Source organism: Pan troglodytes, chromosome 16 (assembly GCF_028858775.2).
Source record: "Pan troglodytes isolate AG18354 chromosome 16, NHGRI_mPanTro3-v2.0_pri, whole genome shotgun sequence".
Lineage (NCBI taxonomy): Eukaryota > Metazoa > Chordata > Mammalia > Primates > Hominidae > Pan > Pan troglodytes.
In genome coordinates, this window is record NC_072414.2 from 32,899,845 (window position 1) to 32,927,585 (window position 27,741).

The 27,741-nt window shown below is 54.1% G+C and overlaps 2 protein-coding genes and 1 pseudogene across 2 annotated transcripts; 2 read left to right on the top strand and 1 right to left on the bottom strand.

Moving 5' to 3' along the window:
• Nucleotides 1–470: 470 nt before the first annotated feature.
• DLL4 (delta like canonical Notch ligand 4) lies at nucleotides 471–10,199 on the top strand. Its single transcript, XM_510318.8, has 11 exons — nucleotides 471–875; nucleotides 988–1,257; nucleotides 1,766–1,823; nucleotides 2,644–2,907; nucleotides 3,312–3,372; nucleotides 3,458–3,588; nucleotides 5,666–5,835; nucleotides 6,016–6,235; nucleotides 7,342–8,044; nucleotides 8,532–8,640; nucleotides 9,143–10,199. The coding sequence occupies exons 1-11, from the start codon at nucleotides 810–812 to the stop codon at nucleotides 9,146–9,148; spliced, it is 2,058 nt and encodes a 685-aa protein (XP_510318.2). The 5' UTR covers nucleotides 471–809; the 3' UTR covers nucleotides 9,149–10,199.
• Nucleotides 10,200–19,434: 9,235 nt separating this feature from the next.
• Nucleotides 19,435–20,057, bottom strand: LOC104002279 (iron-sulfur cluster assembly 1 homolog, mitochondrial-like; annotated as a pseudogene).
• A 3,691-nt stretch (nucleotides 20,058–23,748) lies between these two features.
• On the top strand, nucleotides 23,749–27,520 carry CHAC1 (ChaC glutathione specific gamma-glutamylcyclotransferase 1). The gene is made up of 3 exons (XM_523053.9): nucleotides 23,749–24,811; nucleotides 25,227–25,262; nucleotides 26,383–27,520. Exons 1-3 carry the CDS (start codon nucleotides 24,455–24,457, stop codon nucleotides 26,782–26,784), a joined length of 795 nt encoding a protein of 264 aa, XP_523053.3. The 5' UTR covers nucleotides 23,749–24,454; the 3' UTR covers nucleotides 26,785–27,520.
• The last annotated feature ends 221 nt before the right edge of the window (nucleotides 27,521–27,741 follow it).

The following is a 27,741-nucleotide window of genomic DNA, read 5'->3' on the forward strand; positions in this document are numbered from 1 at the left end:
ATCGGATTTCCCTAGCGCTGGTTTTCGCATTCCGGGCTTAAGTTCTTTTTACCTGCTTTGGAACACTAGGTAACTAGCGCCTGCTGCGGATGCACAGCCTACAGGGACTGCCTAGTGTCTCCGCCCCCAAGACCATCCCCGAACCACCCACTCACCTCCTGCCCCATTACCGGGCAACCCCTCTATCCTTCGGCGGCCAGGGTCTCAGCCCTTAACCCCGCCATCACGGAGGACTGGTCACCTCGGCACGCGCAGAGCTGGGGGACCTAGAGGTTGGGAGCGGCACGGAGGGGCGGGGACCTGCGCCCGACTGGCTGACGGGGAGGGGGGAGCGGCGGGGGCGGAGGCCCCCTCCGGGCGGCGCTGGGACTGTAGCAGCTAGAGGCCGGGAGGGGAGGGGAGAATGACCATGAGTCTGAGTGACAGGCGGCGAGGAGAGGAGCCAATATATATAAGGAAGGCTCCCAGCGCGCAGGTTTCAGTAGCGGCGCTGCGCGCAGGCCGGGAACACGAGGCCAAGAGCCGCAGCCCCAGCCGCCTTGGTGCAGCGTACACTGGCACTAGCCCGCTTGCAGCCCCAGGATTAGACAGAAGACGCGTCCTCGGCGCGGTCGCCGCCCAGCCTTAGTCACCTGGATTACCTACAGCGGCAGCTGCAGCGGAGCTAGCGAGAAGGCCAAAGGGGAGCAGCGTCCCGAGAGGAGCGCCTCTTTTCAGGGACCCCGCCGGCTGGCGGACGCGCGGGAAAGCGGCGTCGCGAACAGAGCCAGATTGAGGGCCCGCGGGTGGAGAGAGCGACGCCCCAGGGGATGGCAGCAGCGTCCCGGAGCGCCTCTGGCTGGGCGCTACTGCTGCTGGTGGCACTTTGGCAGCAGGTAACACGTCCCGCGCCCTCTCCGTCCCCTCTGCCGCGCTCTGGGCCTCAGCCCCGGGCACCAGCTGAGCTGACCGGTCCCCTCCCTCCTTCCCTCGGTCCCTGTGCAATAGCGCGCGGCCGGCTCCGGCGTCTTCCAGCTGCAGCTGCAGGAGTTCATCAACGAGCGCGGCGTACTGGCCAGTGGGCGGCCTTGCGAGCCCGGCTGCCGGACTTTCTTCCGCGTCTGCCTTAAGCACTTCCAGGCGGTCGTCTCGCCCGGACCCTGCACCTTCGGGACCGTCTCCACGCCGGTATTGGGCACCAACTCCTTCGCTGTCCGGGACGACAGTAGCGGCGGGGGGCGCAACCCTCTCCAACTGCCCTTCAATTTCACCTGGCCGGTGAGCACAGCCTGGGCGCACTGGGAGGTCGCAGAAGCCGAGAGAGGAGGCGCCCTGGGACCAAAGCCCCCTCCCCAGATTTCCTTGTACACACACCCCCACCCCCAAAAAGCCCAGGATGCATTCTTTCCTGGCTCTTCCCGACTCTCTCCTGAGACTGATCCCAGAAAAGGCTCTCACCAGTCTCCGTCTTCCCAGTTTATGTCCTCCCGTCCCCAGCTCTTGGGACACGATTTTCATTACCTACCACTCTGGGGCGGTACCCTACCACCCCCTCCTCCAGTGGCTTTCCCTTACGCTCTCCCGTCTCTCAACCCTCCCTCTACCGGGGGTTCTCCTCTCGCCTTCCCTGCTCAAGCGCTACACTGTGCACAGCCCCGTTATGTTGACCCGGGCGCAGTAACTGAATCCTGCAATTAGATTAATTAAACAGGCTGCCGCAAGGCACCCCCACCTCTCCCCGCTTGCTCATCTCGCCATCTCTCCGTCCCCCCACCCCCTTTCCCAGGGTACCTTCTCACTCATCATCGAAGCTTGGCACGCGCCAGGAGACGACCTGCGGCCAGGTGAGTAGCTCGCTCCGCCACCACAGGGGGGCGACACAGCGCAGCGCCGAAAGAGTTAATCTGTTCTAGGCGGGGGAAGTGCGGGCTTGGGGGTGGGAGGCAGGACGCTTAGCTTGGCCCGGAGCTGCGCCCCGCGCTGGACGCTCGGATTCCGTTCGCTGCCTGGACTCAGAGCACAATTGCGTTTCCTGCGGGTTATTTTTGGCGTGGGAACGCGGGGAGTACGGCGGTGAGAAAGGCTGAAGCTGCCAGCGCCGCTGACGGGCCCCTTCCTGTATTTTACACCTTTCGCGAATTCCGCTCCTTTGGAAAGGGAATAATGGCTTTGGGATGTTGTTCTGACACAGAGGAAAAGGATATTTCAGCAGCACAACAATTCTCACTTTGAAAAGGAAAAAAGAAAACCATTACCCACCTCTGGAGGCAGAACCCCTGAATGGGCACCAAAGGACCCCCTGCTCCCAGGGTCCTCTCTAGCCTGGGGAGCTTTTCTTTCTTTTTCTCTTTTTTCCATTTTGACCTCTTTTCCTCTTTCCCCTCCCTATCTGCCTCCAAGACCCTGGGATATCTTAACATCCTTCTATTGTCCCCTTTTTGAATACTATCAGGCCCCCTGCACATGCACACACATAGGGCAGCTACGTAGCGGGGCTTTGGGTCCCTCTGGCCTGTTCTTGCTGGCAGGCGGGGGTCATCTGGATAACTGGGCTGATTGGTTGGCTGATCACCATCATCACAGCCAAGAAGGACATTGGCCAGCAGTCACTGGCACCCCTGGGGACTGGCGACCCTTCCCTGACCCGACCCTCTGCCCCCTCAGAGGCCTTGCCACCAGATGCACTCATCAGCAAGATCGCCATCCAGGGCTCCCTAGCTGTGGGTCAGAACTGGTTATTGGATGAGCAAACCAGCACCCTCACAAGGCTGCGCTACTCTTACCGGGTCATCTGCAGTGACAACTACTATGGAGACAACTGCTCCCGCCTGTGCAAGAAGCGCAATGACCACTTCGGCCACTATGTGTGCCAGCCAGATGGCAACTTGTCCTGCCTGCCCGGTTGGACTGGGGAATATTGCCAACAGCGTAAGCAGTCAAGCTCCCACCTGTGTGGAAGGGGAGGGTCCCCTGAGGAAACACAGTGGAGCTTCTTGGTCACAGCTTGCCTCCCTTGAAGAGTGGGTCTGGGCCTCCTACTAGCTGGGCCTCAGGGATGCTGAGGGTGGGCTTGACCTCAGACCTCCTATCTGTTCCCAGTGCTCCTCCCATCATGCCAAAGCCCACAAGAACCCCATCATGACATTCCATCCAGTTTGGCTTCTCCTTCCCTGTGCCATTATTTCACTTTAAGACACTCGGGGCTCCTCTGGGAGGCCAGGAGTAGGAAGAGGGCCCAGGAGAGCTAGGGGATCCCCAGGGCCAGCAGGTGAGAATGGGGCTTAAGAGTCCTTGGTATCCCAGCCTCACCCAGCTCTGTGTTCTTCCCTTAGCTATCTGTCTTTCGGGCTGTCATGAACAGAATGGCTACTGCAGCAAGCCAGCAGAGTGCCTGTGAGTAGGGGACAGGAAGTGGTGAGTGGGAGCCCTCCCTTGGCCAAGGCCTCTCACCTCACTCTGCCTCTCTCTTGTTCCCCAGCTGCCGCCCAGGCTGGCAGGGCCGGCTGTGTAACGAATGCATCCCCCACAATGGCTGTCGCCACGGCACCTGCAGCACTCCCTGGCAATGTACTTGTGATGAGGGCTGGGGAGGCCTGTTTTGTGACCAAGGTGAGTCAGGGTGAAGAGAGGGTGCAGAGGGTGCAAGAGATATGGGGCTGGGGGGTGGAAATCTGATTCGTCACCTGGATCCTTCTTACTTGGTGACTGCAGACTTGGCTTTCCCATGATCTTCCAAGGATCTTGGGTCTTTGAAGGATCTTTACAACTGGCCCAGAATGAGGCGGTGGGTCCTTCTCCAGGTGCGGAGGCAGGGGGTGGTGGAGCCAGGGTGGCTGAAAAACCCAGGGGGGTGACAAGGTCAGCAGCCTGGAGGTTGCACTCATAAATCCTAGCAAAGCCAAAGAGAGAGGGATGGCAGGCTCAGTTCCTCTTTCTACCCCGTAGTTACCTATTAACCCCCTGAGTGTTTGCTTACCTTCCAGGGCTGTTTGAGCAGCTCTCCCCTAAACAGCTGTCTGGTGGGGTGTGCCCACCGGCCACCTGAGGCTGTGGGTGAGCTGGGCCTCTGGGCGGAGTGGCATCTAACCGACTTTTCGGTGTGGGCACAAACGGCCTCCCCTGCTCTTACCTAGTTACCACCTGCCTGAACCCGTGCAGTCTCTACCTGTTTAGGGGTAGTCACTCTCTGGCTATACAGGGGCCTTTCAGCCCCAACCTTGGGGGAGGAGGAAGCCTTTTTTCTTGCATCCTGCTAGCCAGCTGCAGCCAGCTGCAGCTCCCATTTTCAGTATCAAATGGGTGCACCTGCTGCCCAGAGACACCGGCGCAGGCCTGGGTAGGGTGGGCGGAGAGCTTGCCAGGGTGGAAAGAAATTGCCTAGGCCCTGACTTGCTGTCAACAAGGGGCTTGGGATTCAGTCCCTGTGTTGTGTGTGTGTGTGTGTGTGTGTGTGTGTGTGTGTGTGTGTGTCTGTCCCTTTACTACCATCCCCGCCCCAACACTCACACACCTGGTTCCTGCTCAGTCTCTTCCCTCTCCACCATATTTGCTCCCAGGTGACACAGTCATATACTCATCATATGCAAACACAGCACTTACAGGCCATATATTTACTCTGTCTGGTTCTCCCTCCCTGTCCTTCCCAAATAAAAAAACAAATACTTATATTTCAAAATACCCTTGTAACACCTCTTCCTTTAAAAAATGCCTGATTACTGCCTATGGTGGCTCTCATCTCTCCTCTACCATTTCTACCTGTTGAAATGTTATCCCTCCTTCCAGGCTTATCTCAGCTGCCCCTCCTCCATGAAGCCTTTTCTGACTTCCTCCCCGACATGTGGCCTTGCCCTCTGCTCTTCTTCCTTATCTTCATCCTACTTGGGTTGGCAGTTTGTGAGTTTCCCTGGCAGGATGTCTTCCAGTTCAAGTTGTGTTGTTTCACTTTTGGTTGACTGCACTGGTCATATGTGATTCAAGGTGCTTTAAGAAACATGATTTTCATCCTGGCTAACACAGTGAAACCCTGTCTGTATTAAAAATACAAAAGTTAGCCAGGTGTGGTGGCAGGCACCTGTAGCCCCAGCTGCTGGGGAGGCTGAGGCAGGAGAATGGCATGAACCCGGGAAGTAGAGCTTGCAGTGAGCCGAGGTCGTGCCACTGCACTCCAGCCTGAGCGACAGAGCAAGACTCCATCTCAAAAAAAAAGAAACATGATTTTAGGCTGGGTGCGATGGCCTGTAATCCCAGCACTTTGGGAGGCCGAGGTAGGTGGATCACTTGAAGTCAGGAGTTCGAGACCAGCCTGGCCATCCTGGTGAAACCCCTGTAAAAATACAAATATTAATCGGGCACAGTGGCGCATGCCTGTAATCCCAGCTACTTAGAAGGTTGAGGTATGAGAATCGCTTGAACCCGGAAGGCGAAGGTTGTAGTGAGCCTATATCATATCACTGCACTCCAGCCTGGGCGACAGAGTGAGACTCTGTTAAAAAAAAAAAAAAAAAGAAGGAAAGAGAGAGAGAGAGAAAAAAGATTTTATTGGTGGTAGAGGAAGGATGTTTGGGCCTGGGAGACTTTGAGTTGAGGTGTCTTTGAGCCAAACATGGGGGCAAACATGGACTGCAAGGAGCCTGGAGGTGACTGCATTCCCTGGCCCTGCTCAGCTGCTTGGTTCCTGTTTCTGCAGATCTCAACTACTGCACCCACCACTCCCCATGCAAGAATGGGGCAACGTGCTCCAACAGTGGGCAGCGAAGCTACACCTGCACCTGTCGCCCAGGCTACACTGGTGTGGACTGTGAGCTGGAGCTCAGCGAGTGTGACAGCAACCCCTGTCGCAATGGAGGCAGCTGTAAGGTGAGGCCCAGACCAGCGCAGGAAGACAGAGGTGTCAGGTGGTGTCTGGGCATCCCTAACCTAGGCAGCTAGTGGATGTACAGCCATGGACAGGCATTGTGGGCAGGTGGAGCCCAGCCTTCAGTCACACATCCCTGCCCCCCAGGGTCTGACTTTGGCCCCTTTATGGTCTCTCTCCAGGACCAGGAGGATGGCTACCACTGCCTGTGTCCTCCGGGCTACTATGGCCTGCATTGTGAACACAGCACCTTGAGCTGCGCCGACTCCCCCTGCTTCAATGGGGGCTCCTGCCGGGAGCGCAACCAGGGGGCCAACTATGCTTGTGAATGTCCCCCCAACTTCACTGGCTCCAACTGCGAGAAGAAAGTGGACAGGTGCACCAGCAACCCCTGTGCCAACGGTGCGTGCTGCTGCCCTGCTAACCTGGTGGACTGGCCCTGGGGCTGAGAGAGACTTCTGGTGAGGGAGGGTCAGGAGAGGAGCGAGGCATTGTCTGCCACTCTGGCCCCCCATCTGCTCTGGAGGGCGAAGAGCTTGCTTGATCAGCTGGGGGGCTGTGGAAGCGGAGCTGGTTAGTTGCACGCAGGCCTTAGGAGCAGGGGTGGTGTGCACCCTGCATAGCTTCCATTCCTATTCCCATGTCAGAACCCCGTCCTGGCTGGGGTGGCCTCTGACCCTCCCCAGGAAGTCCTGAGCTGGAGAGAGGGATGTTGGAGGCTTCATGTTTCTCCTCAAAGGAGGCAGTGATTCAGTCAGAGCCCTGCTCCTGGAGGCCTCATCTTGCCCCGTGCCCAGGTAGAGCATGAGGTAGCATGAGGCATCTTGAATGTTTGCACCTTTTGAGGCACAAAGCCTGTTGGTAATCCTTGTCTATCTGGCTCCCAGGTGACCCTCTGTGAGGCAGGCAGGCAGCGCTCAGGAGCTGGAGAGGGGTGGGAAGGGCTGAGAGGGAGTCTGCTCTCTCACTGAAGCCTCTGGCACTGCCATTTCTTCATCACTGAATGGGAAACTATAATACCTGTCCTCTGTCCTTCATGTGGTTGTGAAGATGAAGTAAAACAATCATGATTGTACTTATCCGAGCATTAACTATATACCAAACATGGGCTCTTGCCTTCATGTACCTTCCCGGCTATCCTATGAAGGGGCTAGCATTCTACTCCAGTCTAACAAATGGGGAAACTGAGGCTTAGAGACATGGTTAAGCAGCAAGTGCCAGATCTCAGGCCAGAGAGTGACAGCTGAGGTCCAAACTCAAGCCTATCTGTCTGATTCTAAGTTAAAGTTCTGTAAGATGCTAGTCATTTTTATACATGAGCCCACTGAGGCCGAGAGAATCAAGGTCATGCTAAACTCCAGGTCTCCTGACTCTGTGCAGTTCTCTTTGTAGTGGGCTCTGCAGGTGGAGGTAGAAGGGCCCGAACGTGTTCCTGGAATGGGGCTCCCACCCCCTGCCCCAGGGAGCTCCCAGGGTATCACTGACTTGTGTCTCATGCGTCCTCACAGGGGGACAGTGCCTGAACCGAGGTCCAAGCCGCATGTGCCGCTGCCGTCCTGGATTCACGGGCACCTACTGTGAACGCCACATCAGCGACTGTGCCCGTAACCCTTGCGCCCACGGTGGCACTTGCCATGACCTGGAGAATGGGCTCATGTGCACCTGCCCTGCCGGCTTCTCTGGCCGACGCTGTGAGGTGCGGACATCCATCGATGCCTGTGCCTCGAGTCCCTGCTTCAATAGGGCCACCTGCTACACTGACCTCTCCACAGACACCTTTGTGTGCAACTGCCCTTATGGCTTTGTGGGCAGCCGCTGCGAGTTCCCCGTGGGCTTGCCGCCCAGCTTCCCCTGGGTGGCCGTCTCGCTGGGTGTGGGGCTGGCAGTGCTGCTGGTACTGCTGGGCATGGTGGCAGTGGCTGTGCGGCAGCTGCGGCTTCGACGGCCAGACGACGGCAGCAGCGAAGCCATGAACAACTTGTCGGACTTCCAGAAGGACAACCTGATTCCTGCCGCCCAGCTTAAAAACACAAACCAGAAGAAGGAGCTGGAAGTGGACTGTGGCCTGGACAAGTCCAACTGTGGCAAACAGCAAAACCACACATTGGACTATAATCTGGCCCCAGGGCCCCTGGGGCGGGGGACCATGCCAGGAAAGTTTCCCCACAGTGACAAGAGCTTAGGGGAGAAGGCGCCACTGCGGTTACACAGGTGAGTGGCACCCAGAAGCCCAGGGCCTGGCCACCGGCCCCAACATGGTTCTGCCTAGGCTCCTCTTAGGCCAGGCGGGAAGCAGTTAAGCAGCTGAGGTTTTGTTACTGACAGGAAGATCCTCCAGTAGGATTTCTGTCAGGGGTCCTTTGTCCTTCCCTCCCATTCATTCATTTGTTCATTCACACATGTCAAGTGTCCCTAGGGTGTCTCTTGTGACTTCCGTCTTTCCACAGTGTGGCTTGCCTCCAGTGGCAGCACTGGCTTTATGCAGGGCTCAGACCCTTCTGGTGAGGTTGGGAGGCCTGTGACTCTCTTAGGGGCCTTTTCCTAAGTGCCCCCCTGCAGCAGCCCAGCACTGGGCACGTCCAGCCCCTGTGTCTTCCCCAAGAACCACCCTGCAGGTGCCCTTTGGCTCTCCAGGGTCCTCCCTCCCCCCGAGCCTCTCCCCGTCCCTCCCTTACACGCCTGTCTTGTGTTCCCTCAGTGAAAAGCCAGAGTGTCGGATATCAGCGATATGCTCCCCCAGGGACTCCATGTACCAGTCTGTGTGTTTGATATCAGAGGAGAGGAATGAATGTGTCATTGCCACGGAGGTGAGTGCTGGGCTCGCCTTTCCTTCTGCCTTTTGTGGGTGGGAAAGTGGCCTGGTCACTCTTGACCCATGGGCCATTCCTGAAGGGTAGGTCAGAACCCTGCCTTGGCAGGCCAAGTTCAGCGGACTCTTGGGTCCCTGCTGGCCTCATTGCCACTAAGGGTGTGAAACAGGAACCATGGCGGCAAGCCTGGTCTGGTCCTTTCCTGCTGTATTGGTGCTGGGTTGGGCAGCCACGGCACTGCTTGCCAGCCTCTGATGGGTGAGGGGGCCCCTCACCCCTTGTGCCCTTCCTGCCCCTTCCCACTGGCTTCCTCCATTGACCTCATGAGCACAAGCTCCCAGGCCCGTGTGTGTGTTGGGCCGAAGACTGGGGAGGACTGCCCCACCTGCCCTTAGCCCCTGCCTGCCCCATCGCCTTCTCCCAGGGAGGCCCAGGGAGGGCCTGGAGGGAGTGCACATGCCCAGGGTAACCTGTTTCCCTGCCTTCCGCTTGCTCCCAGGTATAAGGCAGGAGCCTACCTGGACATCCCTGCTCAGCCCCGCGGCTGGACCTTCCTTCTGCATTGTTTACATTGCATCCTGGATGGGACGTTTTTCATATGCAACGTGCTGCTCTCAGGAGGAGGAGGGAATGGCAGGAACCGGACAGACTGTGAACTTGCCAAGAGATGCAATACCCTTCCACACCTTTGGGTGTCTGTCTGGCATCAGATTGGCAGCTGCACCAACCAGGGGAACAGAAGAGAAGAGAGATGCCACTGGGCACTGCCCTGCCAGTAGTGGCCTTCAGGGGGCTCCTTCCGGGGCTCCGGCCTGTTTTCCAGAGAGAGTGGCAGTAGCCCCATGGGGCCCGGAGCTGCTGTGGCCTCCACTGGCATCCGTGTTTCCGAAAGTGCCTTTGGCCCAGGCTCCACGGCGACAGTTGGGCCCAAATCAGAAAGGAGAGAGGGGGCCAATGAGGGCAGGGCCTCCTGTGGGCTGGAAAACCACTGGGTGCGTCTCTTGGCGGGGTTTGCCCTGGAGGTGAGGTGAGTGCTCGAGGGAGGGGAGTGCTTTCTGCCCCATGCCTCCAACTACTGTATGCAGGCCTGGCTCTCTGGTCTAGGCCCTTTGGGCAAGAATGTCCATCTACCCGGCTTCCACCACCCTCTGGCCCTGGGCTTCTGTAAGCAGACAGGCAGAGGGCCTGCCCCTCCCACCAGCCAAGGGTGTCAGGCCTAACTGGGGCACTCAGGGCAGTATGTTGGAAATTCCACTGAGGGGGAAATCAGGTGCTGCGGCCGCCTGGGCCCTTTCCTCCCTCAAGCCCATCTCCACAACCTCGAGCCTGGGCTCTGGTCCACTACTGCCCCAGACCACCCTCAAAGCTGGTCTTCAGAAATCAATAATATGAGTTTTTATTTTGTTTTTTTTTTTTGTAGTTTATTTTGGAGTCTAGTATTTCAATAATTTAAGAATCAGAAGCACTGACCTTTCTACATTTTATAACATTATTTTGTATATAATGTGTATTTATAATATGAAACAGATGTGTACAGGAGTTTATTACTTATTGGGCCCTGTCTTTGTGATGGTACCCCTGCCCTCTCACCCAAAAAACTCTAAACTCCCTTCTACTGCTGCCATGTGCCCCGCCGGAACCCCTGGGACCCGTGCAGACACTTGGATTTGGCATGTCGTACCCCAGGCCCTTGTCTTCTTCCATTCGTTGAGGAGCCGAGCCTCACCCATCTAGTCCCCAGCCTCAGCCAGCCTTCCTTGCCTGCTGACTTTGAGTTGGTACAGTGCCCCCTTCCCTCTTTATGCCCTCACCATTCCTGGGGCATGTTCCTCCTGACCTGAATCACTTCTTCCTTCCTCTCTTCAAGCCTGAAAAAGCTTATGGGGCTCCCTAGTTCTGCCTGTTTTTCTCATATTCAAAAGGATTCTCTTGGCCAGGCGCGGTGGCTCACGCCTATAATCCCAGCACTTTGGGAGGCCAAGGCAGGCAGATCACGAGGTCAAGAGATCGAGACCATCCTGGCTAATAGGGTGAAACCCCGTCTCTACTAAAAATACAAAAAATTAGCCCAGTGTGGTGGCGGGTGCCTGTAGTCCCAGCTACTCGGGAGGCTGAGGCAGGAGAATGGCATGAACCCAGGAGGTGGAGCTTGCAGTGAGCCGAGATAGCGCAACTGCACTCCAGCCTGGGCGACAGAGCGAGACTCCATCTCAAAAAAAAAAAAAAAAAAAAAAAAAGCATTCTCTTGTCGGTGGATGGGATAGGGCCTCTGCACCCTGGTGACATCTGAGTCCTTCCTCCTGCTGTTGCAGGGTGCCTGGCTCTTTTCTTAGCCCCAGCAGGGTACAGGTTTCAGGAGACAGGGCAGGAGGGAGGTTTGCCTTGTTTTTCCTCTTTGTAGCAGACAAGAGCGCTGAGAGTCTGAGCACCTTGTCTGCCCAGGGCTGCTAGAATTTATTGAAGACTGCAAAGACAGGGAGAAAGGGGAGGAGGAGGTAGCCTTCCCTGAGTCCAGGTTTATCTTGCTGAGGCACTAATGAGGGGGTTTCCAGTCTCACTAGGAGTTTCATGCCTAGCTTCCTCTAAGGCACAGGATAGTCCCTAGGGTGCCACAGCCCTCTCTATAGCCGAAAATATGCTTCATGGAGAGCAAATTATGAAAAAATGAGCCACTGACAAAAAGCTGAGCAGATGCTCCCAGCTCTCAGCCTGTCCACAGTAAAGCAAAATAGACCCATTAGATGCCCTGCTCCTAATGGAGTCCAAGGGTTTGGAGTGCTACTTGCCCTCCCTTTTTTCCTCTCTCCTTGACACAGACACACCATGCCCACCCCAGACCTGGGTGCTTATGCCAGAGACACAGGAGCACGCACACGCTCCACGCCTCACTCATCGCTCCCTGTTCCCTTCACTGTACACACAGGGTATCAAACAGGAAAGCATTCAGGGAACCGTTCCCACAGCCTGAGCCGGCAGCAGGGGGAAGAACAACACGACCTCACTCTTCCTGCCCAAAATGAAACAGGAAAGCAGCTCCCAGGCCCTAGGGGGGTACGGGAGGGAGGAACTGGGCTGGGACACGAAGGCAAGATGACGAGGCTCCCATGTGGGGGACAGGTAGGACACCCGCAGGCCTGCACGTCCACAACACCAGGCTGTGACGGGCTGCACAGGCTGCCAGACTGGCAGAGAAGAGCCCCGGAGAGGAGTTGGCTGGCAAAGCTCACAGCTGCTCTGATGCACTAGATGGGGAGCTGGAGAGCCCACCAAAAAAGCTGGCTTTCTGGGGAAAGTGGGGACCCGTGGGGAACTTGGTCTGGGCAGCTCCGACCTGCAGCTCATGCCAGGCTCCACCTTTAACAACATCCCACAAGCTGGGCAGGCACTTGGGGTGTAAACAGGCCACAGCGGAGGAAGCCCCTTCTCCCCAGGATTTCCTGAGAGTCCAGCCCCTTCTGATAGGTAAGGCACCCAAGACCCTCATGATCACTTGAGTGTCCTGGGGTACAGGAGATCTCCTAGGCTTGGCAGAAAGGAGGCCAGATAATGGTTCTAGACTCACTGTGAGGTGCCTTCCACAGGTTAGCAAATGCCCACCTTTAATTTGCATGGGTATTTCACCAGGGAATTCGGAGTTTAGTAGTTCCTTAACAGCCTGGAGCCAGTGCCCTGCCTGGAGAATCAATTTGACCCCACGGTGACCTGAGGACAGCTGCTTTTCCAGGGCCCCTCGGCTGGTAGAGTCAGGGAGGGGTTGTGCAGAAGGAGAAATGACTTTATTCTGCTTGCTCAGCCAGGGTTCCCTCTCCTGCCTCAGGGCCAGGGTCAGCCTGGTCAGGGGGTAGGGAAAAAAGGACAGTGGCTCCCACCTCCCCCATCCCAGGCTAGAAAAGGCCACCAGACTAAACCACGGTGGTGTGGATGCTCCATCTCTTGACTGGGACCCACAGAGCTCTCCGTAGCTTCCCTCGCCGCAGCTCTCCCAGCCTCTCCCTCTGGATCCACAGGATCAGCGGCCCCAGCCCTCCGCCCCACGTGGCTTGCTGCATTCCGGGAAGGGGGTGGAAATGATTCACTGGGGGAACTGTGACTGTCCCTTCCTCGGGCGGGGATGCGCCTGCGAGGTCCCAGCGGCCTTCCCTGGGAGGCTGCGCCCTCCCTCGCGCCCAGGGCGCCCCGAGGCCTGCGCGGCGGCGGAAGGGGCAGGTGCGCCTGCCCGCCCGGGTCAGCCCTCCACCTGCCGCCGCCGTACCCCGCAGCTCCCGCGGCTCCCCGCCCCCCGCGCTCTTTGTTACAGCCCGACTTCCTGTTTGCGGCAGCCGACCCGGCTCACTTCCCGGGCCGGGAAGCCGCCGAAGGCCGCGAGCTTCTCGGAGGCTCCCCCGCCCGCTCGGCTCCGCCTCCTGCCTCCCCAATCTCGCTCCGGCCGCGGCCGCGGGAAGCGGAGCCGCAGGCGGGCAGGCGGGCTGGACCGCGCGGGCCCCGCTGCCCGGCACTAGAGGGCGCTGCGCGGCCGTCGGGGCTGCGCCCGGGAGGGGCCGCCGAACCCGGGAGGCTCTCTGGGGCCGCCCTTTCTCCGTCCGGGGCCGATGGGACGAAGGCGGCAGGGGGCGGCCAGACGCCCGAGCTCCCTCCGGGCTCCGAGCCCCTAAGCCGAACGGGCAAAATGGGAAGAACCCAGTGCGGGGCTTTCCCCCAAATATCCTCACAGTGTCCTGGGGAACAGGCCCTTTCCCCTGCCCCCGCCGTCGCAGCAGCCAGTCCCCCTCGCCACCCAACAGGCCTCCGGCCATCCTGGTCCAGAGACATCCTCAAGGGAAGGGAATGGGGTCGAGGAGGGCCGGACACCGGTATGAGTTATGGGGCTGGAGCTCCCTTCCAGCGCCACCCCTCATTGCCGGGTGCTCTGGGACAAGTCCATCTACTTCATTCCTTCAACACTGATTAGCATTGGAGGCAGGACTTGCTGTGTGCCCAGGGCCGCTAACTATCTAGCTGCTTATCCTTAACCTCTCTGCGGGTAATGCCTGTTAGGCGTTGCTAGGGGGGTTGAAATGAGGATGTATGGAAGCGTTTGTGAGCAGTGTTGTAACCTCTGCTGGTGGGTTAATCCTCCTCACGCATCTCTAAGTGAGCCACTTTCTGGAGCTCCCACTGCCCCGGCCCACATCAGCGGGGTGGGACCTAGGGAGGTTGGGGTCTAGCAGGATAGTCCCAGTGTTAGCAGCAGCCAGGCCGTGGGGATCTGCGGCAACCTCAGTTCTTGCCTCAGAAGAAAGAATTCCACCAAGGGGCATAAGGCAGAAGGAGAGACTGGGGCAATTTTTAGAGCAGGAGTGAAAGTTTATTACAACGTATTAGAGCAGGAACAAAAGGAAGTAAAGTACACTTGGAAGAGGGTCAAGTGGGCGACTTGAGAGATTCAAGTGCGCGTTTGAACTCTGACTTGGGGTTTTCTATGTTGGCGTGCATCCCCCCTCCCTGATTCTTCCCTGAGGATGGGCGGTCCGCATGCCTGAGGCCTGCCAGCTCTTGGGAGGGGTCGTGTGTGCAGTGTGCTTACTGGAGTTGTGCACATGCTCACCTGAGGCATTTTTCCCTCAATACTCGAGCATTCCTAGAGGAAGGTCAGATACCACTTGAGCTCCGCCATTTTGCCTCCTAGTGTAATCGCTTGAGCCCACTTGCCCACCTCCTGAGATCTTGTCGGGAAGCTGCTGATCAGTTTCAGGTGTTCCTCTCTATTCAGAGACTGCCTTGCCCTGGTGCGGGCTGCAACAATTGTTATTTTAGAGAGACAGGGTAACAACCACCTGACCATCACCTGACGGTTGCCTGAGATTCCTGATGGGGGTCGAGGGCCCTCTCCTTTGCTGCTTATGCCTGTCTACTACCTACTGTTACACCAGCAGTGACCCTAGGACCAAGCAAGGCAGCTGAGATCACAGGTTTCCGTCACCATCACTTCCATGTGCTCCTGCCTTCCAGGAGCATCACTAATCTACGTCAACCTCCTCTGATGTAGGCAGAGGTAGAAGGGAGGCCCTTGCTGTGGGAAGGGGCAGCAGGACCCCCAAGTCCTTAAGAGTCACCTTCCCTTTGGAGATCTGCCACAAGTGACTTTTTACCACCTTTCTCTGGTCTCTGGGGCATGGTACCCCTTAACACTCTGGTCAAGAGTGGGCTCAGCTTATTTCCTTCATCCCCAAAGTTTCTCTGAGGCCAGGACGCAGGGCCCAAGAAGCCAAGTGAGTCTACAGCCAGACCCTCATGATGGTAACCAGCATCACAGGAATCCGGATTTAGCAACAGGTCGGCTCTGGCCCAGAAGTGCCCTGTGTCATGGCACCCCCTGCAGGGTAGAGCCACAGCCCTGCCAGGCATGGCTAGCCTGTCTCTAGTGACCCCTCCTCCTGGTGAGGCTTGGGGTTTTGCACACCGGCACTGGCCATTTGACTTGTTGGAGGATTGCTGTCCTTTTCCCACAGTGGCAGGTGTTGGGGCAAGGCTCATGGTACTAAGCCCAGTCTGTTCCGTTTCATTCCTATACCAGCAACTGCCATCCTCAGCGCTTCCTCTTCTGTCTCTCTGGTAGAGGAGATCTGAAAGGCCCTGGACATTCTCCATTCTATTAGCAGTGGGCCCTAGGGAAGAAGGGATCCCAGCTTCTCTCATTCATTTAAAGGGCTTCACTGCCTTGGCTCCCTGTGGGCCGCAGAATCTACACCACCACCCAGGCCCCTTGTGAGCACCCTGACTTCTCCACAATGCAGGTTTTCTGAGGCTTCTCTTCTAGAGCCAGGTCCCACCACACCACAGCATTTCCGTGAGATCTGAGGCTCACCCCAACCCTGTGGATCTCCTCTCTTTACAGCCCTGTCACCCCACTGAAATGCTCCCCACTACAGCTTCTCCTCAGCCCTGCAACGGGTTGCTTCCTGTCCCCACAAATTGTACTTTTCTGTCTCCTTGGAATTGGGAGCACCACCCACCAGTCCTCTGTTGGAACCCCAGCTTCTTTCCTTCCAGGTAGACGAGGACTGAGCTCTGGATAACTGGAATACCGGCCACCCCAGAGGTGCCTGGTCAGCCGGACCTCTCCACCTCCTTGGAGGCTAGAAAATGGGCAGAAAGCCAGGTTTTTCCACCATCCCAGGCACCCTTTTGCTAGGATATGAGTGAATCTTTACAGTCCCTGCTTTCGTGGACCAATGGCCAAGCAGCCTTCCCCCCTTGGCCCTGGGTTTGGCTGGTACGCCCTGCAGAACAGCTGCCTGGGACTGTCTCTCCCTCTTCTGAGGTGGACTGTATGCAGGGATCCACTACTCCATCTGTCCCTCCTTTGGCCAGAATGTCGGTGGGACCTTCGCACAGGACCTGAAGACCTGCAGACACACTTACCTCTCAGAGGTCCGTGGGAGGTATGGTTCCTCATAGATGGTGGATTATTTACTAATTTATTTATTTTAGCACCTTCACCCCATGCATACACAGAAAATCTCTCTTGGCTCAAGCAACTGTTTGTTCTGTCAATAGGATGTTTGTTCTGCTAATAGTGTGCTTGGGTAAGACCATTACCCATTCTGTCTCTTAGAAACATGCCTTGGCTGGGCACGATGGCTCACACCTATAATCCCAGCACTTTGGGAGGCCAAGGCAGGTGGATCGCTTGAGCCCAGGAGTTCAAGACCAGCCTGGGCAACATGGGGAGACCCCATCTCTATAAAAATACAAAACAATTAGCCGGGTGTTGTGGGATGCACCTGTAGTCCCAGCTAATCAGTAGGCTGAGGTGAGAGGATTGCTTGAGCCTGGGAGACAGAGGCTGCAGTGAGCTGAGATTGTGCCATTGCACTCCAGCCTGGGTGACAGAGCTAGATCCTGTCTCAAAAACAAACAAAAACAATTAACTGGGCATGGTGGTGCATACCTGCAGGTCTCAGCCACTTGGGAGGCTGAAGTGAGAGGATCGCTTGAACCCAGGAGGTCAAGGCTGCAGTAAGCCATGATCGTGCCACTACACTCCTGCCTGGGGGACAGAGTGAGACCCTGTGTCAAACAAACAAAAAACACAGCCGGATGCAGTGGCTCACACCTGTAATCCCATCACTTTGGAAGGCCAAGGTGGACGGATCACTTGAGCTCAGAAGTTTGAGACCAGCCTGGGAAACATGACAAAACCCAGTCTCTAACAACAACAACAACAACAAAAATTAGCTGGATGGTGGCACGTGCCTGTAGTCCCAGCTACTCAGGAGGCTGAGATGGGAGAATCACTTGAGCCCGGGAGGTCGAGGCTGCAGTGAGCTGAGATTGAGACACTTCAGTTGCCTGGATGACAGAGCAAAACCCTGAGTCAAAACACTCCACATTTCTTTGGCACCCTACTTGCTAGAACAATCTGTGAATTGCATGGCGAGGATGGAGAGTGAGATAGCTGGAGATTTCCTCTACTGATCCTAAAATGCTTACCTTGATCACTCCCTCCTGACTTTGTTCTGAGCTATTTCAGAATGAGAGGTTCACTTATGGCTCTGCCCTGAATGAAACAGGAAGTGAAATTGTCTGAAGTAAAGAGAATAAGAAGTCAACATTTGTTGAGTGTTCCTATGTGACAGGTACTGCCTACGGTATTATTTCTTTCAATCTTTTTCAGACCCTGCAAGGTCAATTCTATTACCTATTCCCTCTTTACAGTTGAGAAACCAAGAACTAAAGACACCATGCCTAGGGTCACTCAGCTGGTACGTGGTGGAGCTGAGCTCAAATCTGAGCAAGGTGAACTTAGAGGCAATGTCTGGGAAGGCTTTTCTTTTCTTCTTTTTTTTTATGATCACAGAGAGACCACATTTTTAAAATTGACAACTGAATCTCTACGTACGTACAGTTTTGCCCAAATTATAAGTGGCTCAACAATTATATTAATGATGCAAACTCATGAATGTTTACATAAAACTGCTGCTTTAGGTTTTGGTGCATTTTTTTTCCTCTGTTTTTTTTTTTTTCTGAGATTGAGTCTCGCTCTCTCACCCAGGCTGGAGTGCAATGGCACGATCTTGGCTCACTGCAACCTCTGCCTCCCAGGTTCAAGTGATTCTCCTGACTCAGCCTCCTGAGTAGCTAGCTGGGATTACAGGCATGTGCAACCATGCCCAGCTAATTTTTGTGTTTTTAGTAGAGATGGGATTTCAACATCTTGGCCAGGCTGGTCTTGAACTCCTGACCTCAGGTGATCCGCCTGCCTCGGCCTCCCAAAGTGCTGAGATTACAGGTGTGAGCCACCATACCCGGCAGTTTTGGTGCATTTTTGTGCCAGCTACTTTAGTAGGTAAAACAAAAATAATGGAACTCAGCTACTTGAATCCATGAGAACCAGCTTTCAAAAAAAAGCACGGAGAAAGTGTATGCATAGTAGCGTTTTAAGAAAAGATCCCCATGTTCTCCTTCACAATTAGGACCACATTCCAAAAGCATAATTCTAGGTTGCTACAATGTCTTCTCTGCTACAAACCATTGTTTCAAAGGTTAAAGAAACAAGAAAGTAACTCACATAAAAGGGTTTTAAAATATTTTTCCTATTCAAAATAAAATAAAAATATATGATCTCCATAAAATTTTATTTATATGTGTATATATACATATGTATATGTGTGTGTACATATATATATACACACACACACGTATATGTATATATTATTTATTTATTTATTTTGGGATGGAGTCTCACTCTGTTGCCCAGGCTGGAGTACATTAGAGTGATCTCAGCTCATTGCAACCTCCACCACCATGCCTGGCTAATTTTTGTTTTTTGTATTTTTTAGTAGAGACAGGGTTTCACCATGTTGGCCAGGCTGGTCTCAAACTCCTGGCCTCAAGTGATCCACCCAGAGTGCTGGGATGACAGGCGTGAGCCACCGCACCCAGCTGATCTCCATAAAACTGTAAAGAAATTATATCAAAATGTTGACCAGACAAGCCAGACCATTTGCCTTCACTGATTGCCTTGGAGGGCAGAGCACATGTGTCATCTACAAGGAAGGGGAGTTGGGGGTAGAGTTCCTGCTCTCCCCGAGCCTGTGGAGTGGGAGCGGACAGGAGCCCTTTGCCTTCCCTGGGGTTTTGCTTCCTTGTGTACAGAATTGAGAGAGGTGGGCTAGATGGCTTTTAAGAGACCCCTCAACTAAAAGTCAGCTTGAGATCCCATCTTTGAGCAGACATATAGGGTGGCAAAAGAAATGGATTAAAAAAGAGATGGATGAAGTCTTTCTCACCTTTTGATACCATCACTCAGAACTATTCTGTACTATAGTTCAAAGAAATCTTTGCCCGGTACTATTAAAGGGTATGCAGTGAGGCATCTGACAATGAAATTTTTGATAAAAAAGAAAAAACAACAACAAAAAGAAAGTTTTGATAAAAATGTAAACAGACTGTGTTAAGTTTGGGTGGAAAAACAAGGCACCACCATGTTACTACCAGCAGTCAGGACGTCCTGTCACTGAATTGTAGGAGTCCCCAATCTGGTTGGGAGAAATGTCGAGGGAGATGCACGTTCAGGCCATCCAACAGAGACCTAATGAGTGCACACTGCTCAGGACATGGAGAAACAGGGGCCCAGGAAGACAACTTTAATGAAACTGGTTCTAAAACAAAGGATGCAAGAGAGTTAAATGGTCCAAAGAGAGTGATGGCTTCTCATTTTCTGTCCCTTACAGAGACTACAAATATCATTTCTTCTGGAATCTAGCACATTTCCAAAATGCATCACTTATATTTTCCTCACAAGGCAGGCACACATTAAGCATGTGACAATCATATGATTTATTTGTGAGCCCCAGGGCTTCCAGGAGCTTTCCCAGAGCTTATGGTCAGAGGCGTCCTGAGATGTCAAATAGTAAAGCTTTCTCCACGGCCACATGTTCCTTTGATGTTTGGGTTATTGAACACAAACTCACTGGATAGTTTGTCTTCAGCATGGTCTTTCTGTTCCTAAAAGTGTTAGTTGTGCTTTCTTTTCGATGAACACTCTGACTCCATCTTGAATGACTTCTTCATCGAAATCTCCCTTGTCTTCGTTTATTCTAGACTATAAGAAAGGTCATTACAGGCCCTGGTTCGGACACCAACTTTTACACCTAATACTCAGGCTTATCTTGAAGAAGTTATTTTATCTTGTTTACTGCTGAAGGTGTCAGGCTGCGGGTGGCCCTCGTGGGCTGTAGCTTCCTCTTGCTCACAGTCCGGACAGTCCTCCGGACTAAGGAAGCCGACCTCTTTGTCGTCTGGTCCAGGTGCTTCAGGCCGGAGCTCGGCTGCCTCAGCCTCTTTCTTTGGACACAGCAGGCCCATTGATGCCACAAGCTCCGGCACACAGCGCACTCAGGCCTCTGGGAAGGTTTTTCATCCTTCAGAAATCAGCAGCTTTATAAGGCAACTTCATCCTTTAACATATGAATTAGCATCATTCCCTAGCTCCTAAAACAGCCTTCCACTGTTTCAGATAAACATGCTGACTAACACCAGGAGGTGATGCCAATCTCTGGTAAGAGAAGAGAGAAGGAACAGATCCTCAGGAGATGAGAGGTAGCCACCTGGAGGGGAACAACAAGGAAACGTTAATTTGGGAAAGATCTAAAAAAGGAAACCACCACGTGCACATCATGTGCGACTCTGCAAGGTGGAGGTGATGCCTGGGCCCATCGCTGCTCATAAACTGGCACCTCTGTGGGTATGACATCGGCGGCCCCCTCCTGTGGGGTGTTAGAAGGAAAGACGGGAAGGGTTTGCCGTTGAAGTTACAGAGAGGAACCAGCTAAGTGAGTGGTTTGCTGCCTGGGAGTGTCCTGCTGGGAGGAAAAGAGACAGATGTTGTTGGCAAGAATAAGCAAAGAATGGGAACAGGAAAGGCATGTTCCCAGGGAGACATTGCAGATCCCCTGGGCCAGCTTCTGTGGAGATTCCTATTTTGAGGGTCAAGGTTGAACTTGTGTTACACAGGACATGGGATATAGCCCTGGCCTTTTCCAAGCAATAGCCTCACTTATTCTACCTATATTTGTGGAAGATCTTCCACATGCCTGGCTTGTGTTGGTTCTCTTGGGCCTTCAACCATGAACCATACTCTGGGGAAGTGCTCAGGTGAGTGAGAGGCAGGACGCAAACGATTCCCAGCAAGGAGGCTCTGGAGCTGGCCCAGCTGCCTTCAGATCCAGGCTCCACTACTTTCTGCTACGTCACCAACAGGGTTTACCTAGCTTTCCTGCATGCTTATCTGTGAAATGATATTTACCTCACAAAGTAGTGAAGAAATGTGTAATTAGAATGGATGATATAAAGGCATTTAGCAAATTGCCTGGCACATGTTATACACGTAATAAATGAGTGTTTCTGTTGTAAGCACGAGTTGGAAGGGACAGATAAGTAAACTGCAGTGGCGTAAAGTGTTGTGGGAGCGTAGAGGAGGGAGTGTCTGACTCTGCCAGGAGCAAGATCAGGTTATTGAGGACATTGCCAAAAGAGTTATGAAACACTGGGACTTTGGTCAGGGTGGGAGAAGGTCTGAGAACGGGCATCATGAAAATGTTCCCTAAATGTTTCAGGTATGCTATCCATCCCTCCCCCTCCAGAAAACCACTAATGACTCTTTAAAAGTAACTTTTTTTTTTTTAGACAGGATCTTGCTCTGTTGCCCAGGTTAGAGAGCAGTGGCATAATCATGGCTCACTACAGCCTTGACCTCCTGGGCTCAAGCAACCCTCCTGCCTCGGTCTCCTGAGTAGCTGGGACTACAGGTGCATGTTGCTAAGCCCGGCTAATTTTTAAAAATTTTTTTGTAGAGATGAGGTTTCATTATGTTTCCCAGGCTGGTCTCAAACTCCTGAGCTCAAGTGATCCTCCTGCTTGGCCTCCCAAAGTGCTGAGATTACAGGTGTGAACCACCACGCCCAGCAAAAATTAACTTATTATTATTTAAAAATTACTTTTCATAAAACTTGGAAAATAGAGGAAAGAATTGCTCACAATCCCAACACACTAGTATTTGCTGCCTCCCTATCTTTATTGTTACTGTTTTTAAGTTTTAATCATAGTACATGTGAAAATTTATATTTTGCATTTTTGCCTTAATATGCAATCATACACATTTTTACTACATTTTTTTTGTTTGTTTTGTTTGTTTGTTTCCCGAGACAAAGTCGTGCTCTGTTGCCCAGGCTGGACTGCAGTGGTGGGATCTTGGCTCACTGCAACCTCTGCCTCCTGGGTTGAAGCAATTCTCCTGCCTCAGCCTCCCGAGTAACTGGGATTTCAGGCACCTGCCACCATGCCCGGCTAATTTTTTTTGTATTTTTAGAAGAGACGGGGTTTCACCATGTTGCCCAGGCTGGTCTCGAACTCCTGAGCTCAGGCAGTCTGCCCACCTTGGCCTCCCATAGTGCTAAGACTACTGGCGTGAGCCACTGCACCCGGCCCAACATACATATTGTTTCTAATGTCTGCACAAATTTAATGGACTATATCATATTTATGTAACTAATTATCTATTGCTGGGTATTTCGGTTGTTTTCTTTGTGTTTGTGTGTGTGTGTGCGCGCATTTTTCTGTCATGTGAATGGTAAATTGACATAATTTCCTTAAACATTTAGCTAATTTTGGATATTTAAGTAGTTTTTCTTCTTTTGTTTTTGCTATAATATGTAATCGTCGGGTGTGGTAGCTCACGCCTGTAATCTCAGCACTTTGGGAGGCCAAGGTGGGCGGATCACAAAATCAGGAGTTTGAGATAAGCCTGGCCAATATGGCGAAACCTCGTGTCTACTAAAAATACAAAAATTATCCGGGCGTGGTGGCAGGTGCCTGTAGTCCCAGCTACTCGGGAGGCTAAGGCAGGAGAATCGCTTGAACCTGGGAGGCGGAGGTTGCAGTGAGCCGAGATTGTGCCACTGCACTCCAGCCTGGGCAACAGACTCCACCTCAAAAAAAAAAAAAGTAACAATGCATTGAAAATCTTCAGGCGTATGGCTTTTCCCGTATTTTGAATAATTTCCTGAAGGAGTATTGGGTCAAAGGGCAGGGATATTTTGTGATTCTTGATTTGTATCACCAAGCTGCTTTCTCAAAGGGTTGTTTGTGCCAATTCAGATACTTCAGCAATATGTGGATACCAGTTTCCCACTTCCCGGACTACAACCCACAGCTGGTGAGTGGAAGAGGACATTCTTCTAAGAAGCTACCAACAAAGGAGGTGCTCATATGAACGAAAGGGGACAGGATAGAAGAGAAGAGGGAGACTGAATGTGGGAAATGGAGAGAAAGCGAAAAAGAAAGGAATAACCAGGAAGGACCATTTGCTGGCAATTTTTTTTTTTCCTGATTGGAAAAGTAATTCATGCTCCTTGTAAAAATCCAGACTTTTTCATTACTGTTTAAGTTTGATACTGAAAGTCCTCCTCTGGTGCCAGCCTCTGCTAACTGTTTAGGTATATTCTTCCAGATTATTTATTACACGAATACTTTTTGTTTTTAAAGAAATAGCTTTGTACTATACACACTGTTGCGCAAGTTTCCCACTTATGTCTGCGACACCTTCGGAATGAATATGTGAAGTGTGAAGATCACGTTTAGTTTAAATATTGAATTAGAATCGAATGAGAAGCCATGTTGCACATTTCCCCTGCCAGCCATCTCCTGGCCAGTTTAGAGAGAAGGCCTTCAGCTGCCTCTGTTTCCCTTTTACAGTCAGTGACATCCCCTGAGGGCAGTCCCTTGCTGCGTATTGAGTCAACCCCCGGCGGCCTGTGGACTCGGCTGGGAGGCCAGAAGCCGAGGGAGAAGACCAGTAGCTGGCCATAGTCTTGTGGGGGCCTCACTGGGCCCTCCTTGCCCGCTGCTCCCGGAACCTTGTGCCTATGGATTAATCATTGCTGCAAAATCTCACGTCCAGGAAGAATTAAACCCATCGCCTTGGGGGCAAGACTAGCCTGGCTTTTGCATCTTTATAGCCTTTCTCTGCAGGTGTAGCCACCACCTCCAAAGTGACTGCCGGTCGGTCCAAGCGCTCTAACAGGCTCTTCCCCGAGCCTACCTGGGCTCGAGGGGTCCCACACCTGGTCCGGGGCGTAGCCCATGTGAGGCCTGCAAGCTCCGGGCGCCTGGCCTACCTAACTCAGCCCCGCAGTCTCTGCAGAACCCCCTGCAGCCCCCATGGCCCAGTTTCTCCATTTGCTCACAATGGCCAACGGCGTGAGGCACTTGAGCGGAATGCGGACGGTGCCTCCGACAGCTTTCCCGCAGTGCATGATCTCAGGAGGGGCCCCAGAGACGGAAGTTTACGACGCCCAGAGCGCTCCTTCTGGACGTGCCCTGGACTCGACTTGGGACTGAGTCTGTGCCGCCTAGGCTGGCAGGGACTCGGCCAGATGCACTAGCGGCAAGGCTGGGCAGACACCGCCTGGGACTCGCTCGCCGTACCTCCAAGGGGCCCAGGCCATGAGGGGGCGGCTGGGGAGACGCTCGCCCGGTGCCCGCCCTGGGCCCGGCGGGTGCCCCCTGCCCGCCCCCTGACGCAATCCGAGGCGCCCTTGCTGCATGCCGGCGCTGGAGAAACCTCCCCTGCCGTTGCATCACTCCAGCCAGGTTTGCCACAGAGGTGGAGCTGAACCAATCAGCGGGCGCGCTGGGCCCGCGGCGCGGTTAAGTGAGAAGCAGCCTCCGAAGTTGATTGGCCAAAAGGGGATTTGCCCCACCCCAATCACCGCGGCAGCTGGCCGCGGTGGGCGTGGTCTCCCGGCAAGAGGGTTTAAAGGGCGCCTCCATGGGGGGCGCTCAGCTGGAGCTACCGAGCGGTGCCAGGCCAGGTGTGTGCGTCCGTCGGTCTTTCCGTGCCCACGCCGGAGACCAGCCCCGGAGGCCGCCTGGGCCTATCCCTGTGCCAGGCACCATGAAGCAGGAGTCTGCAGCCCCGAACACCCCGCCCGCCTCGCAGTCCCCTACGCCGTCCGCTCAGTTCCCCCGAAACGACGGCGACCCTCAAGCGCTGTGGATTTTCGGATACGGCTCCCTGGTGTGGAGGCCCGACTTCGCCTACAGCGACAGCCGTGTGGGCTTCGTGCGCGGCTACAGCCGCCGTTTCTGGCAGGGAGACACCTTCCATCGGGGCAGCGACAAGATGGTGAGCATCCAACCGTGCCCAGGGGAGTGAGGGGGTTGGGGGCGGGATACTGGGCGCCAGTGCCCTGGAATGTCCGGGGCTCTCTGGGCCAATAGAAAGAAATGTGTAAACCTGTGTCTGGGGTTTGTGGCTCATTTAAATGTATGTGCCCAGTGCATCACTGTGATGGCTGGAGTCTGTGAACCTGTGGATCCCTGTGTTGATCACCAACTGGGACCACTGACATCTGTCAGTGTTTCTGGACGTTTCTCCTACATCCGTGCATCGCTCCCCCACCTTCCCCTGCATGAATGGGACTCAGCATGCAGAGCGGGGCACTTGGAGGCCCGGGTCAGCGGGATTGATAAAGGTTTCCTTGCTGATGGCAGAGCTGATTTCTAACTTGTCTATTTCAAAATATTTCTTCCCTCCCTAGCCTGGCCGTGTGGTGACGCTCCTTGAAGATCATGAGGTAAGTGCCTGAATCATGAAGGGGAACCCTGGCCCAGTGTGAAGGGGGACCAGCAGATAGAGCTCATAGGCTCTTGGCTGCAGGCTAGCTCTGTCTGATGCTTCTCTGGCAGAGTAGAAACGTGTTCTAGCTCAGTGCTTCTCACCAAATCACATGAGGATCTTGTTAGAATGCAGATTTTAGTTCAGTAGCATGAGAGTGGGTCCTGAGACACAGCATTCCTAACTAGCTTACAGGTGATGCCACCACATCCTGGACCACACTTTGAGGAGGAATCCTGTCTTCCCTGGTACTAGACCACTTTGTCAACTGTTTTTTGTTGTTGTTGTTGTTGTTTTGCTTGTTTGTTTTTGAGACAGAGTCTTGCTCTGTTGCCCAGGCTGGAGTGCAGTGATGCAATCTTGGCTCACTGCAACATCTGCCTTCCAGATTCAAGCGATTCTCCCACCTCAGCCTCCCGAGTAGCTGGGATTACAGGCATGCGCTACCACACTCAGCTAATTTTTGTATTTTTAGTAGAGATGGAGTTTCACCATATTGGCCAGGCTGGTCTGGAACTCCTGATCTCAAGTGATCTGCCCGCCCTCAGCCTCCCAAAATGCTGGGATTACAGGCATGAGCTACTGCACCTGGCCTCAACTATTCCTTTTTTTTTTTTTTTTTTTTTTTTTTTTTTTTAAGACGGAGTCTTGCCCTTGTCACCCAGGCTGAAGTCACTGCAACCTCCACCTCCTGGGTTCAAACGATTCTACTGCCTCACCCTCCCGAGTAGCTGGGTTACAGGCGTACGCCACCATGCCTGGCTAATTTTTGTATTTTTAGTAGAGATGGGGTTTCACCATTTTGGCCAGGCCGGTCTCGAACACCTGACCTGAAGTGATCCACCTGCCTTGGCCTCTCAAAGTGTTGGGATTACAAGCATGAGCCACCACACCTGGCCTTTCAACTGTTCTTAACAAAGAGAGTACAAGGGCTTGAGGTACTGCCACCAGATGGCTCATCAGCCGACCACAGCCTCCCTTATAGAGCACAGTCCTGGGTGGGGGTGGCATGTTAGGATAGGAGAGGGAGCAGCAAGGAGCTGTCATGACTGACCCCAGGTGTCCCTATTTCTTCCCAGGGCTGCACTTGGGGCGTGGCATACCAAGTGCAAGGGGAGCAGGTAAGCAAGGCCCTGAAGTACCTGAATGTGCGAGAGGCAGTGCTTGGTGGCTACGATACCAAGGAGGTCACCTTCTATCCCCAAGATGCTCCTGACCAACCACTGAAGGCATTGGCCTATGTGGCCACCCCACAGAACCCTGGTTACCTGGGCCCTGCGCCTGAAGAGGCCATTGCCACGCAGATCCTGGCCTGCCGGGGCTTCTCCGGCCACAACCTTGAATACTTGCTGCGTCTGGCAGACTTCATGCAGCTCTGTGGGCCTCAGGCGCAGGACGAGCACCTGGCAGCCATCGTGGACGCTGTGGGCACCATGTTGCCCTGCTTCTGCCCCACCGAGCAGGCTCTGGCGCTGGTGTGAGGGGCTGAGCCCCTGCGGGGAGTGCTCATGTGGACATCAGGGCCAGACACCCACTCCAGTGCACAAGACAGACTTGCGACCGCTTGAGCCCACTGAGCAGATATGATGGGTGGCTGGAGGCTTCTCTTTCTCAGTCCCTGCCTGTCTGCCAGCCTGCAGCTTTCCTGCTTGACATTGACTTACTACTTGAAACTTTATTTATTGCACCATGTTGGTGTGGTGGGCAGGCGGAGGGCCTGCCCTGGACACAGGGGCCCTGCTGAGCAGTGGCCCCATCCTGGAACTTGACCAGATTCCCCCCAGTGCTGCTGCTAACCCCACACCACCCAGGCCTCCACCTCCCCAGGGAGTCTCCAAGAGCCTCGATCCTCTGCTCACTCAGCCCAGCCATCCATAGCCCTGGGAATTCCACCTGCCAAGGATCCCAGCAGGCTGGATGAGGGATAGTAGGGCATGAGGAGAAGGAGCCCTGTAACCTGAGGCCCCGGCCAGCCCTTCTCCTCCACCAGTTCCCCAGAGCAGAGCTGGAGCTGATGCCTGGACACAGCTGCTGAGCCTGGCCTGGGCCTCTTACCCACTTGGTTGTTTTCTTGTCCCTCTGTCTGTCTGTCTATCTACTTGTCTGTCTGGGCCACTCCTGCCTGTGTGTTGGTCTATTCCTGGGAAGCTCATCACTACAGGCCCTGGCAACCTTCCCAGTCTGTCCCATACTGTTACCCATAAAACTATCTCTTTATCTGTGCTGTGCTGGAATGTGGTTCTTTCTCAGATGGGGGTTTGGGGCAAGTGAGGTGGTGATGCCCTGGAAGGCTCCTAAGAGGGGAAAGGGCTCCCTCTTCCTCTCCTTCCCTCTCTCCCCAGGAGGGGCAGCTGGGCAGGCAGAATTAGCAGGTGACATCACTCTCATGGGTACAGTTCATGCCTTACGCATGCAAATAGTGCCCCCTGAGTTGTGCA